This window comes from Myotis lucifugus, unplaced genomic scaffold (genome assembly GCF_000147115.1).
Source record: "Myotis lucifugus unplaced genomic scaffold, Myoluc2.0 scaffold_109, whole genome shotgun sequence".
NCBI classification, from domain to species: domain Eukaryota; kingdom Metazoa; phylum Chordata; class Mammalia; order Chiroptera; family Vespertilionidae; genus Myotis; species Myotis lucifugus.
The window spans coordinates 2,976,228-2,993,102 of NW_005871157.1; the positions used below are offsets into that span (position 1 = coordinate 2,976,228).

General features: G+C 49.3%; 1 protein-coding gene and 2 non-coding genes across 3 annotated transcripts; 1 reads left to right on the forward strand and 2 right to left on the reverse strand.

The window, feature by feature from the left end:
* Positions 1-1,067: 1,067 nt before the first annotated feature.
* TGM7 (transglutaminase 7) lies at positions 1,068-16,288 on the reverse strand. The gene is given in 14 exon segments (XM_023757609.1): positions 1,068-1,493; positions 1,719-1,852; positions 3,180-3,340; positions 4,067-4,108; positions 4,111-4,242; positions 4,245-4,391; positions 7,568-7,810; positions 8,214-8,317; positions 10,109-10,247; positions 12,320-12,497; positions 12,584-12,712; positions 14,496-14,614; positions 15,348-15,593; positions 16,030-16,288. Coding segments are annotated over 14 exon segments (2,193 nt in total). The 3' UTR covers positions 1,068-1,333.
* On the reverse strand, positions 5,212-5,318 carry LOC111826908. The gene has a single exon (XR_002830359.1). It is a non-coding gene; the product is annotated as a U6 spliceosomal RNA (small nuclear RNA).
* On the forward strand, positions 15,030-15,153 carry LOC111826904. The gene has a single exon (XR_002830355.1). It is a non-coding gene; the product is annotated as a small nucleolar RNA SNORA25 (small nucleolar RNA).
* Positions 16,289-16,875: the final 587 nt, after the last annotated feature.

Sequence of the window (16,875 nt, forward strand, 5' to 3'; positions counted from 1 at the left end):
CCCTGGCCACTGTTGCTCAGTGGATAGAGCTTTGGCCCAGGGACTGAAGGGTCTTGGGTTCGATTCCCAGTCAAGGGCATGTACCTGTATCATAGGTGTGATTTCCAGCCCCAGTCAGGGCGCATGCAGGAGGCAACCAATGAATGTGTCTCTCTCACATCAATGTTTTTCTCTCTCTTTCCCTCCTCCCTTCCAGTATCTCTAAAAATCAATGGAAAAGATATCTTCAGGTGAGGATTAACAAAACAAACAAAAATAAAAAAAAGAAAGAAAAGAAAAGCACATGCACACAATGAAGGGGAAAAGAGACCAGAAGATATATGGCAAAATGTGAGCAGAGATTTCTTCTGGGATGGAGAAGAAATCAGTGACTATTCTTTTCCCCTTTTCTGTTCTTTCCAAATTATCTGGAATGAGCACAAAAGCTCTTGAGTGCCACAGGAAGAAAATAGAAAGGAGTGGCTCCCTGTCCTTAAAATAACAAAAACAGTGGAAAGAAAGAGATGGTGGGGCCAGCTGGGGTGCCTTGGAGAGGATAAAAGATTGGGGGAAGTAAGTGGGTGAGGGACGGAGAGGGGAAGATGGGGGACAGGGAAAGTGAGGGCCTGTTTTGGGGAGCAGCCATCTATCCTGGGGCCGCCCTGAGTGGCCCTGCCCAGCTGTCCTTGTGCTCTCAGGCCAGCAGCAGAGAAGTCCCGCTGGGCAGCTTCTATCCAGGCCCCGCAGCACTGCAGCCACTGTCCTCCTCAGAGCTCCTCTACCTCTGCCTGCAGGCTACCAATTTCCTTGATTCCAGAGAGGCTGAGTTCGAGGGATCGTGTTGAGCTTTTTCGTGTTGGGCGTATTCTGTGCATGATCCCTTAAAGGGGGAGAGAGAAGACAAAAAGGGCAGGGAGGGCCCGGCCACACAGCAGGCAGCCAAGAGGACAGGCTGGTAGCAATGAGTAGCTTATTAGCTCAGAAGCCAGAACACCAGTGATCAATCAAAGACGTCTTTATTGTCTCCTTCCAAGATGCACAGCGGTTACAAAGGAGCTTCATATACCCCCAGGCAGGCAGGGAAGAGGAGAGAGAAGGAGCACAGATAACACTACCCCTTCAGGAGTCAGATGGGACAGGGAGGGGACCGGGAGGTCATGGGGGCAGGGGCAGGGGAAGGACTGCAAGGGGCCAGGGAGGGTGTCAGAAGGGGAGGGGTGGTCTTGAGGAGGGGCTGAGGGTGCAGGAAGGCATCAGGAGAACAGGGTGGGACCTGGGGAGGGGTTGGGGGTACTAGGAGGGCATCAGGAAATTGGATCAGGGCAGGGAGCGTTCCTGGGGGGAGGTGGGCGTGTCAGGAAGGCCTGGCTGCTGCTACGAAGACGTCCTTGTAACCCTTGATCTCCTTGACTTCGTTGCTGCTGATGAGGACTTGTAGCTGGCGGGGCCCAGCTTTGAAGGGGTGGAGGTCCAGTTGGATTTGGATGGTGTGTCCTGCCACCAGAGTCCCAAGGCTGAAAGTAAAAAAGAGCTTGTTAGAGCATTGAGGAGTGGCTGCAGTGGGTAACCTGTTACCCACCTTGGTCGGCAAGCACCTCCCACCTCCCCGACAGCACAGAGCCAACCTTCCCTGAGGGGGGAGGGGGCGGGGGAACATGGGTGCACAGAGGCACCATCCAGGAGGCTGAGGGCCATCCTGTGACCCCACGAGGAACCTCTTAACAGACGATGGCACTTACTCATTTGAAACCTGCCCATGGATGAGGCCACTTCCCTCCAGCACCATCGTGCAGTGACTCAGAGCCACCGTCCGGGTGTTGGTGAGGGTGATGTGGACTCTCAGTGGCTTGCCCACCTCAGCCCTCTCAGACACCTGTGTGGAGAGAGGACGGGGATATTGTGGGCAACTGACCTCATTTCTGCATTCCAATTCAGTAACCTCACTCCCCCATCCCTCTGTTGACCACCAGGGACTGTTTATTTAGAGCTAAGACACTGCAGTTGGGAGAAAAGAATGTGAGATGAGAGTAATCAAGGTTAACACACACCCTGGCCTGTCTCAGAAAGAAGCCACCATCAATCGGGAATTGGCACCAAGTTGAAATCTTATTTCCCTCTCTACCATCTAGTTCTAGATGGCAATTAGCTTTCAGTGTAAGTGTCAGCTCCAACCAGCTGGTGGTGGCTATAGGAATGCTGTGTTAAAAAGAAACATGTCCATTGTATGCTGATTAGGGTGTCAAAGTAAAACAGGTAAAAGGAACAGGAACCCAGCATAGACACACATCATCCCCAGGTCCCTTACCTATGGGGACCATGTAATAGCCAACTGGCATCTGATGTGTTTGCATCGGATCCTGCTGTAGCCAGGCTTCAGGTAATGGACAGACTCTCACCTAGGCACCAGGCTGCCTGCTCTGTGATCCTGCCCACCATTTGCGGAGGCCGCCTGACATCACTTGCCGGGCAGCATGCCCAGGTGAAAACCATCAGGCGGCCAGGTGGTTTCTGACATGGAGTCACTCAGTTCTCGTTTTCAGTGGGGCTTGGGTGTGCTGCTGGGAAGCCACCAGGTGCAAAGCCAGGTTGGGACTGGGCTGAGGGGATGTTTCTCAGAGCAGGAGGGGAAGGTGGGGAAAGGAGCTTCAGGGGAAGGAAGTCCTGGTAACAGGAGGTGGGGAATACCCTGCCCTCCTCCATGTATCCTTCCATCACCTGTATTCCTTCCCCACCCAATGGCCTCACCAGCCACTCAAGCCTCTGAACTTGAGATCTGAGGCTCATCTTTCATTTGCTCCCCTCTTCCTTGTCACCCACATCTTATCAGCAGTCGCCTTTAGAATTTGACTTGTGGTCTCTCTCTCAAATCTCTCTCCTCCACTCCATCTCCCGGTCATTGCCTTTCTTGTCTCTGCCTCTGCAAAGCTACTTCCTCACTTAGAATGCCTTCGTCTCTCTCTGTGTGTAGTGTCTTCCTATAGCCTACATTCCATTTGATCTTCTGTAAAACGTCGCCTCCTCTGGGAAGCCTTCGTGCGCTTCGTACAGAGCACAGAACTGCGCTTCTCACACCATACGGCGCTTTGATCATCTATTTGGTGTCAAGACAGTGACTGTGTCTCCTTCGCTGCTTTCCCCCCAACCCCCGGGTTGGGTGAGTCAGAGAGCCCCTGGGTCCCGTCTGTGTCCAGATGCCTTACCTCAATAGATAAGTGGGGAGGCTCCAGAGAGATATCTTTCAGGACCAGTATGGACCTCCCGGTCCCCTCCACCTCTGCGATGCCAGACACTCGAATCAGCTTTTCATCGGTCAGCTTGTTTCTGTAATTGTTGTAGGGTAGCAAGAGCGGCCACTGTATCTCTAAGCACAGATAAAAGACACCTTGAGCCTAGGGCAGTGGTCGGCAAACTCATTAGTCAACAGAGCCAAATATCAACAGTACAACGATTGAAATTTCTTTTGAGAGCGAATTTTTTTTAAACTTAAACTATATAGGTAGGTACATTGTTATTAACTTAATTAGGGTACTCCTAAGCTGGCCTTTGCTAAAAATGTCCTCAATCTGATTGAGGTACGTTCGCTGAGGTTGACCCCTTCCAACTCTCCCATCCACACTCGTCTTGTATACTTGCTTAGTCTATCTCCTTTCCAAAAACCAACTTCTGCGCATGGGCCACGAAGTTTCAATCACACAGTACATGCGCGCCCGCACGTGGTATTTTGTGGAAGAGCCACACTCAAGGGGCCAAAGAGCTGCACGTAGCTTGCGAGCCCGGTTTGCCGACCACTGGTCTAGGGAACGGGTCTCAGAATGAGGGGGGAGGGGGAACTGTGTGTGAGTCTAGATGGGTGTGAAAGTGTCTGTGCATATATGTGAGAGAGAGACAGAGAGCAGGCTTACCCTGCCCCTACTGCACCCAGAGTTCGCTGCTAGGTGTCACCTGGTGGGATGGCATCAGAGGTGTGTGTGTATGTGGGGGATGTGGGGGTCTCTGTGTGATCTGGCTGGTCCAGCCCAGCTTTGTTCATGGCCCCAAAGTTCCCCTCCGTCCTGTAGATAACTTTCCAGGCCTGCCTCATACTCACCCTCCCCAAAGTCCAGGTTCAAGTGCACTATTTGCCTCCAGAGGGCTGCCGGGTCCCACCCTTGTGCAGCAGGGCCTGGGCGCAGAAGCGCACCTCCAGTCTGAGGGGCCCCCGGGGGTGGGCTCTGTGTGGCACCCTCCTGGCATGCAGCGTCAGCAGCAGGTCCTGGCCCCACTCGGAGTCCTGGTCAGGTGAAGCCGCAGCAGCGCTGGCTGATCCCGGAAGCCCCCGGACTCCAGCAGATCCAGGAAGGGGGAAGAGGCCCTCCTGGAGCCCAGCATTTTCCGGGATGCCTTCATGAACACAGAGCGCTCCTCGGGAGATCCTGGAGGAAAGAAGAGACAGGAAAGACATTAGTGGGAGAGGTTGAAAAACGAGCCACCAGACAACTCACAGCTCCCCTCCTGAATCCCTAACCACAGGAAGAGCTGCATGGGAGGCAACACAGCATCATGGCTGAGAACAAGGGGACTGGCGTTGCTTGGTGCTGGGTTTAAATCCTTCCTCCATCATAGGCCTTTAATCTCTCAGTGCTCAGTCCTATCATCTGTAACCTGGGGCTACCTCCTTACTTCATAGAGTTGCCAAAACTTTGGGTTAAATGAGTTGTTCTTTGTCATCAATATTGACACTGTCATCACTATCATCATCATCAAACCCAGAGGTTTCTCTTTCCCCGGGATCCTCACTTCTAAAATATAGGTTATCCCCCCAATATGTATACACACTTCAATAACTAATGGCTCAATTTTGAAAATGAAATGTATTTTTAAAATATATTTTTATTGTTTTTACTGATTTTTTACAGAGAGGAATAGAGGGTTAGAAACATCGATCAGCTGCCTCCTGCACACCTCCTACTGGGGGTGTGCTGCAACCAAGGTACGTGCCCTTGACCGGAAATCGAACCTGGGACCCTTCAGTCCGCAGCAGGACGCTCTATCCACTGAGCCAACCAGTCAGGGCAATGAAATGTGTTTTAATAAGCACTGTCTTTATAATTATTCAAAGTGTGGACCTCTGCATTGCTTTCATTTCACAGAGTGCCTTACACGGATATCTTTACAGCGCAAAAGTCACGGATTCCGCTAAGTGCCACAAATTGTGCTTTGACTCATCTTCTCCCAGCCCACAAGAGCGGGGTGCAAAATATGGAACGCTTCACGAATTTGCGTGTCATCCTTGCGCAGGGGCCATGCTAATCTTCTCTGTATCGTTCCAATTTTAGTATATGTGCTGCCGAAGCGAGCACGGCACTACCTCCGCCCGCCAGGTATTTAAGGCCCAGCGAGCTCCTTCCTTTACAGTTCCGGTGACTGGGTCGCGTCCTTTGGCGGTGACCTAGGAAAGGTTAGGGGAATTTGATGCCACGGGATCCCCTCCCGAGGCTCGCGTGTTGGTCGCGGTGATAGCTAGGCAGCGATTGAGCTGCGGGGTTCACCTGTCGCGCAGGACATGCAAATGAGCGCCCGGGGCACCTTGGGTAATGAGCGCGAGGCGGGGCTGAGAGTCGTCAAGCCTTGGCACTGGGTGGGCGGGGCAGGCGGGCAGCGGTGAGCACCGCCCACGGCTCTGCGCGCGGCACTTTCGAGGGCGCAGCAAGCGGGGGAGGCTCGGTCCTCGAGGCGACCGTGGTGGAGGCTGGGCCAGTATGGACAACGCCATACTTCCAAAGCAAGTTGTTTCCCACTTAAATGTCCTCTGATGAGTATCTTTAAAAAAATAAGTAATTGCTCAGCCATTATCACACCTTGAAAAGTTAGGGTAATTCCTGAATATCACCTAATATTCACTGTACGTTCAAATTTCTGTTTCAAAGATGCCTTTTATTGTTGGTTTGCCGAGGATCCAAGCGAAGTCCAGTTTACCGCATTGTATGTGGTTACTTCGTCCTTTAGGTCTCTCATTCTCCGACGGCACCCTCCCCATCTCTCTTCCTGCCCTAGTGGGGAAGCTGGATATTTGCCCTGTGCGGCGTCACAATTCTTGCATTTGGCCCATTTCTTACTGATAATGTCTATCTCTCCATCTTACATGTTCCCTGGGAAGTCATAGGTCTAAGTGCCCAGCGAGAGCCTGGGTGAATGTTGTCGGCCTGCGGTTCATTGCTGGGGCGCATCCTAGTGTCACGCTGGCGATGTCGGGCTGAACCGGGGGTTCAGGGGAGGATCCCCGCTTGACCCCTCCGTTACAAAGCTTCTCGTAAGTGTTTCACTTAATGGTTTTGGAATACACGGATGGACGGTGCAGGTAGAGCTGGTTGACTTTTAACCCTTGGCTCCTGTGCTTTAACGATGCAAACTAGAGGCACCTGGTGTCCAAGTGCTGTGCCCGAAGGAAGAAAACCGAGAAAACAAAACCAGGAAAAGAAATGAGGGAAGAGTGCTGATGCGGTTTGAGTCTCTGGATCATGCGCCCCAGTCCACAGTTTGGTCACAGGAGCTAACATCTGTCTCCTTCCTGCTAAGAGGTTCTTCTGCAGCCACTTCATGTTGGCCCTGAGTGCTGGCTCTCCACCCACCGCTCTCACGGGGCTACCCTCCAGCTGCATTTATTTGTGTCGAATCAAGTTGGATAAGAAAATAGCTCCACCTACCCTCATCTCCGAATATAGGCTGGTGTTTCTTTTCAGGGTATTTTCTGAATGTTGTCTTGTCGGGCTAGCCATGTATTGAAAGCCCCATCTAGGACAATGTGCTAGAGGCATTAAAATTTAACATCTTGGAAAAAAAACAAAGTGTGTGTATACATTTTGGGGGGACACCCAGTATTTTAGAAGTAAGGATGCTGGGGAGAGAGAGAAGCCTTTTATGCTCAAGCCTTTTAAAGCTCAGCTCTTGCCCCCCTATGGGCTATTCAACATTCAGTCTTAACCCCAACTACCCCAAACTGGACTTCTCTAGAACATTTACTGTGCATCAGAGGCACTGTTCCAAGTAGTTTCTGGGTATTAACTCACTTAACCCTCACATCAGCCCTCTGAAATACTGTTAACCCATTTCACAGATGAGAAAGTAGAGGCAAGGGGGATAGTAAGAAGGTGTCCAAACTTACCTTGAGTAGTAATTCAGGTGGCCTGACTCTACCTGGGAGCCTTCTCCACAGGGACATCTACTCCTTCCCTTCCACAGGCCCGGAGCCCTTTCCCTCCTTGTGCATCTACCTCTCCCCTTGCTGCCACCTCCACTCCATGACAGAAGGAGTCTGTGATGTGACCCTAGGATACAGTTGCCAGGTAACATCAAGGACTTTCAATTAAATTTGGAATTCAGATAAACAACAAATAATTTTTAGATAAGAATTGCACATGTACTATTTGGGACATACTTATACTAATAAAATATTTGTTTATCTGAATTTATCTGGAATTCAAATTTAACTGGACACCCTGTATTTTTATTGGCTAAACCCAGCAACCCTGCCGTGGGAGCCATTCCCATTGGGAGGTAGCACAAAGGAGGTTCTACCACCTTCCTCCCAAGTCCCCCGGGCCCCGGGTACCTTCTGGGTACTTGTAGGAGCTGGTGATGTCCTGGCGCTGGTCTGATCCTACCAACTTGGTGCTGATTTTCTTCCCGATGGAACTGGTGTTATGGGCCAGGATTTCCTGGGCCTGGCCATCCCCAAAGAGCCAAATGACCTCATCGGCATTTACCTCCGCATACACAAATGGGGTGTCATAGGGCAGGTGGATCTCCCCTTCCCGGATGGCCTTCACGGAGGCAGGGCCACAGCAGAACAGCCCTGTGTGGGGAAGAGGCATTGTGGCAGGCTAGCCTGGCTGCTGACACCTGGACCAGGGGCGCTGGTTGGGGTTGTGGGAAGAAGGGAGATGGGATAGGGAGGGGCAGTGGCATGAAGGCCACTCTCCAGTTCCCATTAATTCAGCTGAGCCTCACAGCCCCAACCCCCACCGCCCGCCCCCTCCCCACCTTATAGGTGAGGAAGCAACTGAGAGGTCCAGTGATTTATCTGGGTGGCCCAGCTGTCAATGTCAAAGTCAGACCCCTGACCCACAGTTGTCTCTGCTTTGACTTTGGGGAGGGGATAAAGTGGGGAAAATACCTCTTCTTTCTGGCCTTTTGCTCACGTGTCCTGTCACGTGATCGGCCTTTCCACAAAGCCTTCCACCATGGTCCTCACTCACCGCTGCTGGTTTGCTGGGGTGTGGGGTCCAGAACCTGCCACCCGTTGAATCCGGGGGGGAGGTCTTTCCGGATCATCCAGCACTCATTCCAGACGTGGAAATTCCTACAGAAAGGACGAAGGTGGCCAGCACTCACATTCCAGCAAATTTGCCAGGTACGAGACACCAGGCTATACTGAGTGCTTGATATCCTCATTCTCTTATTTTTTAAAAAACTTTTTATTTGGAAGTAATTTCAAGCTTACAGTAAAGTTACAAAAATAGTACAAAGAATACCCATCTAACCAATTCATTGATTGTTAACATTTTGCCCTATTTGCTTTATCATTGCCTTTCTTTCAGTACAGATATGGAGTGTATCTGTATAAAATTTATATATATATAAAATTTATATATATATAAAATTTATATATATATATATAAATTTTTAGTTCAGTGTATATTTCCTTAGACTAGGGATCTTCCCTTACCTCATACATGTAATATTGACACAATGTTTGTAAAACCTAATTATGTCTATATTTCAATTTTGTCAGTTGACCTAATGATAGTTGTAGCATTCTTTCCACCCAGTCCAGGGTCACACATAGTTGTCCGGTATTCCTTGTCTCCTTTAATCTGGAACAGTTCCTCAGCCTTTGTTTCATTACATCGAAATTTGAATAGAGTGTTGGTTTGTTTTACCAGAGTGGCCCTCATTTTTGGCTTGTCTGGTGTTACATCATGATTAGATTCAGGCTATGAATCAGACAGAATTCTACAGGAGCGACAGATTCTTCTCAGAGACACTCCTGCTTCTTGAATCCAAGAAGTTTCAGCCTCTAGGACAGTGATGGCGAACCTTTTGAGCTCGGCATGTCAGCATTTTGAAAAACCCTAACTTAACTCTGGTGCCGTGTCACATATAGAATTTTTTTGATATTTGCAACCATAGTAAAACAAAGATTTATATTTTTGATATTTATTTTATATATTTAAGTGCCATTTAACAAAGAAAAATCAACCAAAAAAATGAGTTTGCGTGTCACCTCTGACACGCGTGTCATAGGTTCGCCATCACTGCTCTAGGAGCTCAGAGAGGGACAGCAGCTAGTTCTCAATGCAACTCAAAGGTCTTACCTGGAAACTGGCTGGAAAAAAAAAATCGGATTTGGGGTAGAGCAGAAGAGAAAGGAAGCAGGAAGAGACTAAAGATACAAAAATAAAGGACACCCAGAGACACAGGAGACTAAGGCCTGGACAAGCACACGTGCATGCATGCGAGCACGCAAGCAGAGGGAGTGAGGCAGGGAGGAGGAGAAGTCAAGAGAGGCTGAAGGAACCATGCAGGTGGCTCTGCTAAGCTTTGCCCTGACAGGGAAAACAGAGCAGTGCAAACAGAAAGACCCAAAATAGGAAGAGTAAGATGAGTGCAGACTCTGAATTCAGAATTTAAAGCAGGGGTGGGCAAACTTTTTGACTCAAGGGCCACAATGGGTTCTTAAACTGGACCGGAGGGCCGGAACAAAAGCATGGATGGAGTGTTTGTGTGAACTAATATAAATTCAAAGTAAACATCATTACATAAAAGGGTACGGTCTTTTTTTTTTTTTTAGTTTTATTCATTTCAAACGGGCCGGATCCGGCCCGCGGGCCGTAGTTTGCCCACGGCTGATTTAGAGGCACAATCGGTCATTCATTTGGTTGCCGGTTTCAGAATGTTCTCCCATAGGCTTCTATTTCTGAAATGAGCTTGATGTGATGACCTAATTAGCCAGAACAGTCTCCTGGGCTGGGAACTTATTCTCTGAGCATCAGCAACAACGTACAGGGCAATACTGCCTCCAGCTGGAGAGAACCAGGTCAGCGTTCCCCTACCCTCCTGCGGACAGAACAGAGATCTGTTGGCCCCTTACCATACTTTGTCCCGTTTCTGAGTTGACAGCATTTCTGCATTTCGGTCATAGTAGGTATCTATGGTCAAGTTCCCATCGACGTTGTGTGCAGAACGGAAATTGGAAACAACACGGGTTGGAACACCTAAGCATCTCATTACTAAAGAGAAGAAAAGCATGGAGAATCATTGGAAGCCAAATCACTGGTATGCCAGGCACACTTTCTAACTTTCTAGCTGGAGGAGAGAAAGAAGGCAAAGATTCTTGCAGATCCATACTTGTAACTCCTTCATCCTCAGAGCACCACACCCAAGCCCCCAAACTTAGCTGCTACCTGTCCTATCGATGGTTTCCCTCCCACTAGGCGTGGGGTAGTGGGGTGGAATCTGGGGAGGGGAAGATCATTTGAGGGTCACAATTAACAACAATTAACAACAACTCAATTTATCATTTAGGGCTTTTCCCAGTCATCAGCTTCCCAAATTAAAAACAGAGGACCTAAAACATTTTATAATTTGAAAAGGAAGTTAAAAATTTTAGTGCCGTGGCCAGTTTCAGAAGAGAAGCCGTGTGACCTTAGGTAAGTAGCTTAACTCATCTAGGCCTTAGTCTCCTTGTATGAAACAAAATGAGGAATTGAGACAGATGATTCTCAGTCCTGACGTTCTGGATCTGTAATGCCACAGAAAGACAAGGGTTTGGCGGAGGTAAGAAACAAATCAGAGAATGGATGGAAGAGCAAAGATAGACTTACAGAGACAAGGGGAAGATATCTAAGACAAAGGGAACCTGCAAGCACCATGAGGCAATGGCCATCTTTGTTAAGGCAACAGCATCCTCTTGTGGCCGTCAAGGTAGTGCTGCAAAGGCTTCTTAAAGCTGAGTTAAGATTTCACAAATCGAGTCACCCGAAGTGGGCAGTACACCACCACGATCGCCACCACACACACACCTGCACACCAGCCCCGGGCCAGATGAAATCAATCCAAGAGCCAGGTGTGACCTTCCAGAGAGGGAAGGTTTATCCCATCATCTGCTCAGAAGAATCCGCTGGGAGGATTACAGCGCTTTGAAACGTAAAAGGACTATTGAGAGTGACCAATCCTTTTGTTTCAATTTATTCAAGAGCCCAAAGAGTACCGCCTGTCTTCAATCACCTGTCCACCCCCAGCATAGCTCCTGGGCTTTTCACAAACGCTTCGCAAGGAGGAGAGCTAGACCAGGGCTCTGCCCTTGCTCAGTGGCCCCAGAACTCTGGGCCTGGGAGTGGTGACAGGCTCAGAGGTGGAGCAAGGACGCAGACCTAGACCTTCTCCTGCTCATCTCAGGGTCCAACGGCCTGAGCCCTCCTCCATGATACCTGCCTCGCCACCCCAGGGTGAATTTGACTCTACTCAATGCTGGCACCGTCCTGAGCATCTTACAGTGAAAACAGATGAGTAACGCGAGGTCACTTGATTTGAACACTCAGATTTAAACCTCTCCTACACATAGCTGCCAAGCTATGCTGCCCCTCTCAGGAAAACCTGGAACTTTGTCTTTGTTCCCTGTCTCTGTCCATTCTGTGCTCCCTCATTCTCTAACTCAGAGTCAGCCCAAGAGTTCAGCCAATGTTTGCTGAGCACCACAGAGTGGCCGGCAGCATGTAAGGTGTGCCTGCCTTGCACGGGGGAAGACGGGGCACCTCAGTACTCTCCATCTTCCCTCCTCTTGACAGACAATCTGAGCAATGACTTTGCATTAAATTGTAAATAACTGATAAGGCACAGACCATCAATGCGCCTTCAGGGTAGTTAGCAAAGTAGCAAATCTCTAATGGTAGCTCCCCAAGAATGTCTCTGAAAATATCTGGGAGCTTCCAACTCGGCCTATGGGTGAGATCCGCTCTCCCAGACCATCTTCTTGCCCCTTATGTTTCCCCCAACCTGTCCCGACTCCAGGCTCACCTGGAGCTGAGAAACCTAAGCAGGTGGCAGAAAGAAGCTCCAATAGCCTTGATGTGTGATCACTGGGTGATCGCAACAGGTCAGCCTCCCTCGTGCAGAGATGTGCAGGACTCCTCAAGACCACAGAGCGTGCGGGTTTAGAGCCGAGTGCCCACCCCTCCTGAGCTAGGGGCTGTGGGCCAGCCACAGTCAGCTCAAGTGAGAACAGAGATATCAGAGCCCGACCTGGAAGGGTTATCGTGACGATTAAATAAGCGATTCTGCACTTCTATCTCCCCTCACTCACCGGTGCACATGACAGCTGCAAAGACCCAGCACTGTCCGTACTTCACAGGCTGCCCGCCCCTGGCTGACCACTGCCGCAGGATGGCCACGCTGCCATTCCACTCCAGTGGGCTGACCCCCCGGGAGTAGTCCTCGCCCCAGTTCCCCTGCAACACGCCGTTGTCATCGTTGCTGTTGATCTGCAAAGGACAGATGGGTGGGTCTCCATCGTGCCCAGGGGAAGCTCCGACTGCCCTCAGATGGGCGGGGAAGCTTCTGTCGTTACCATGGCGCTCACCACCCTGCAGATATACACCACGTCGTTCCGCTGCGAGTAGTCTTTGGATGGGTTCTCTAAGAAGTACAGGCTCTTGTTCAGGATCTCAAAGCAGATGTCTATGATGTCCTCTTCAAACTTCCAAGTGAGTGCAAGGGAGAAAAAAAGAAAGGACTGAAAACGTCTAAAATGCTGAAACTTCAAGGAAATAACAGACTTTTAGGGAAGGTGTGTAGGGGGGTTGGGCTTCATATCAGATAAGGCTCTGCCTTGGAAGAGCTTATAAATCAAAATGAGAATTCTGCAACACTGACCCGGGTGGTGCTGGTGGGAAATACAAAGAGAGTTCAGAGAGGAAAGATGCTCATTGGCTGAAGAGATCAGAGAAGGCTATTGGAGCTGGTGGGCTTTGAAGGGTGAGGTAGACAGGGAGAGAGGAGGGGAGTCTTTGAGCATGGCGGGTACCAAGGCAGGGGCCTGGAGAGTCTCATTTCTGGAGGACTTGTGGGAAAAGATCGGATGGATAAACACAGGGCAAGGCCTGTGAGGAGAGGGGGAGGCGTGTGGGGAGCCTTTAAATCAGGTAGAGGGTTCAGCACGGGAGAAGCCAGTGAATTCGTTTATAGCATGTTTGTGACATGTCACAGTCCTTTTGGCTGCCAAATGCACTGGCATTTGTCTCAGTTTCCAAAAAAGTACACAGGTTGTCACAGTTGAAGAACTGGGACGCTGATCTTCCTCCATAGGGCTCCCTGCTTCCCCGACTCTTCCCTCCTGGTGTGTGGACAGAGAGAAGCTGCACCAGCTGTGGCTGGTGGTTGGGAGCAGAAAAGTTGGCCAGAGCCAGAGGTCCCCGCTCTGTACACTGACTGGATATTTGATGTTATTGAAGAATTGCTGCTCATTTTGTATATATTGTGGGATTCTGTTTTTCAGAAAGTCATCTTTTAGAGCTATATTCTGAAGTATTACTGAATTAAATGATATGGTAACTATTATTTGATTCAAAATAAATGCAGTGATGAGCTGCTGGGGGAGGTGGGGCAAGGAGGAGGAGTATAGACCAGGGTTCAGCAAACTTTTTCTGTAAAGGACCAAATAGTAAATATTTCAGGCTTTGCAGGCGAGAGGGACTCCGTCTCAGCTACGTAACTTTGCCCCCATAGCACAAAAGAAGCCACAGGTGGTACCTAAACGAATGAGCATAGCTGTGTTCCAATGGCATTTAATGCCCTAGCCAGTTTGGCTCAGTGGATAGAGCGTCGGCCTGCAGACCAAAGGGTCCCAGGTTCGATTCCAGTCAAGGACACATACCTTGGTTGCAGGCTCCTCCCTGGCCTGGGCCCTGGTCGGGGCTCGTGCAGGAGGCAACCAATTAATGTGTTTCTCTCACATCGATGTTTCTCTCTGTCTTTCCCCCTCTCTCCCACTCTCTCTAAAAATCAATGGAAAATTATCATTGGGTGAGGATTAACATAAATAAATAAATACATAAAGTGGTATTTATGGACACTGAAGTTTAAACTTCATATAATTTGCACATCACAAAATATTATTTTTAAATTCTTTTTCAACAATTTAAAAATGTGAAAATCATGCTTCGTTCGTGGGCCATGTGAAAACAGACAGTGGGCCACATTTGACCCGTGGGCTATAGTTTGCAAACCCCTGGGATAGAGGAAACAAGATTCACCATAAATTGATCACTATTGAAACTGAGAGGCAGGTTCATGAACATTCACTACAGTAGCCCGCCCACTTCAATTATGTTTTAAGTTGTTCATAATATTAACAACTAAGAGGGAAAGGCATCTCCCTTTCCTTCCTTGCCCCCCTCACCGGATGGGAAATTGGTCCAGCACCGCACGCCCTGAGTTTTGTTAGCAGCCTTTGTGAGCCCACCTTCCCGGGGGAGTGTTACCTGCCCGTAGTTCCAGGGCCAGGAGGTGATGAATCGTTCATGACCCTTGTGCACAAAGCCATAGTCCATCATGATATACTCTCGCAGCAGTATTTCACTGGGCAGGTAGACGTCATCCTCTGAACACGTAAGAGTAATAGAGGGGGTAAAACCCCGAACCAAAAAAACAGGGTAATAAAAATGAAAAATGGTAATGAAAGTATCTTGCTGGAAAAAGGAGAAGCAATGGGTTGATGGCAATAGAAATCAAGAGTGGACCCCTTAAAAGTCTATAATGTGTTTTTCTAGATGCCAGATATATAAAATGTATACTTTTAAAAAATAATAATTATCTTTTCCTGATTGTAAAAGCTTGTTGTAGAAATTTGGAAAACACTGATGCTGGAAAGAAGACAATGAAAATCGCTCTTTCCCACTCCTCAGACACACATGTTGGTGTATTCTGGGCACTCTCTCTCTTTCTCTGCACATGTGTGTAATACAATTACATATCACATTGTGTTCCATCTCCTAATCTATTTCACTGAACATCACACATTTCAAAGAGAGCTTATGGGACCAAAACCAAGCTCTTGTAACACTGTGACCTAAGATTGAAATTCTCCATAGGGTGTAACAGATACTCAATAGTGCTATGTTTTCCTGAGGAAATATAAGATTTTTTTTAAAAAAATCACACCATGAACATTTTCATCGTGCACTAAAAATTCCTTGTAAAGATGATCTTTAGTGAGCACAAGGTAATGTATTGCATAGCTATGCAGTATGTTTTTTTCTGGGCTTTCTGGGTAGAACCTTACAGAACATTCCCAATGGATCAGGTTAGCATTACCACCTGTGAGCAAGCTGTACCTGCACTCCAAGGGTTAAAAAGCAGGATGAAAGTCCCCACTGGGTGAGTCGTGCTGTAACCCTGGCCTTGAGAGATGTCTATCTTCAGAGTGTAGGGACCAATGACTGCACTGGCTGGTGTGAAAAGGGAGACAAAGAGTGAGTTGGAGTCAATGGTGAAGTCAGAAGCACTCCAGACATTCCCTTGTCGAGCCTGGGTGAGTCCAAAGGTAGCTCGGGTTCCTGACAGCTTCGTGGGTGCGGGTCCTGTGTAGGAAAGAACGACCCCAAGGTAAGGTTCGAAGTCTATGTGACCTTCACCTTCTCCCACCACTTACTGCTAATGGCTTTTGGTTTAAGGTTTTTACTGCCACTGTGTGTCCCTGGGGAAGCCACTGAAGATCTCTGGGCCTCAGTCTTTTATCTGTAAAATGGGATCATAATAGTACCCAGCTGAAAGTTTCGGATTAAGTAAGTTAATGTGTGTGAAGTTTAGTACAGTGCCTGTAGTGTATTTAAAGGTTGGTTTTTGTTAATCACAACTTCAGTTTGCTGAGCTGGCCACATCTTTTCTTAACAACACGAATAGGGTGCTGAGCAGTAAGGGGTCCTGGGGAATCCCCGGAGGAGAGAGGAAGGGAGGCTCAGGAAGGAGAGGTAGGTGCCCGACAAGTGGACTTAGCCTTGGGGAGGGTGAACCCACCGGTCTCAGCCACGAAGGTGATGTGGTCGGTCCCGCAGTGGAAAGGTCGGTTGAAATGCAGTTGGAGCGTGAAGGGCTGGCCCCGGCGCACGATGAGCCGCCTCAGGCCCATCTCCTGCGTGTGATGCGCCTTGTTGTTCCTGGGGCTCTGCAGGTCCACGGACCTGAGCTCTAAGGCTGCCACTGGGAGAGAGGGAGGCAAGGTCACCGCCCAGCCGTGGTTCCCTGGGCTCAGCCTCCCCCGACGCTTCTCAATCATTTCTGCGGCACCTGGCTCTGACTTAGGCAAGGTTCCTGTCCAGATCTTAGGCCTTCTGCCACCCTGCTCCCTGGTTTCAGGGCTCAGCTTCAGAGGGGAATTTAGCAGGTCCTGGCCTGAGAGTGGGAGGACGATGATCCCGGTGACCCCTGTCCCAGAAAACAAATCGTTTCTAGGTAACTGAAACTTAACCTTGCCACTTGTGTTAACAATCTATAATAATAAAAGCGTAATATGCTAATTAGACCAGACAGCCAAATGACCTTCTGGACATCATTCTGGATGTCCTTCCAGATGACCTTCTGGATGAAACCATGGAGGGGGGGGGGCACGCGGTGGGCGGGGGCCGAGGCAGAGGCCATTAGGGGTGATCCTGCAGGCAGGCAAGCAGTTAGGGGCAATCAGACAAGCAGGCAGAGTGGTTAAGGGCAATCAGGCAGACAGGCAAGCAGTTAGGAGCAATCAGGCAGGCAGGCAGAGGGTTAGGGGCAATCGTGCAGGCAGGCAGAGTAGTTAGGGGTTATCAGGCAGGCAGGCAGAGTGGTTAGGGGTGATGAGGCAGGCAGGCAAGCGAGCAGTTAGGAGCC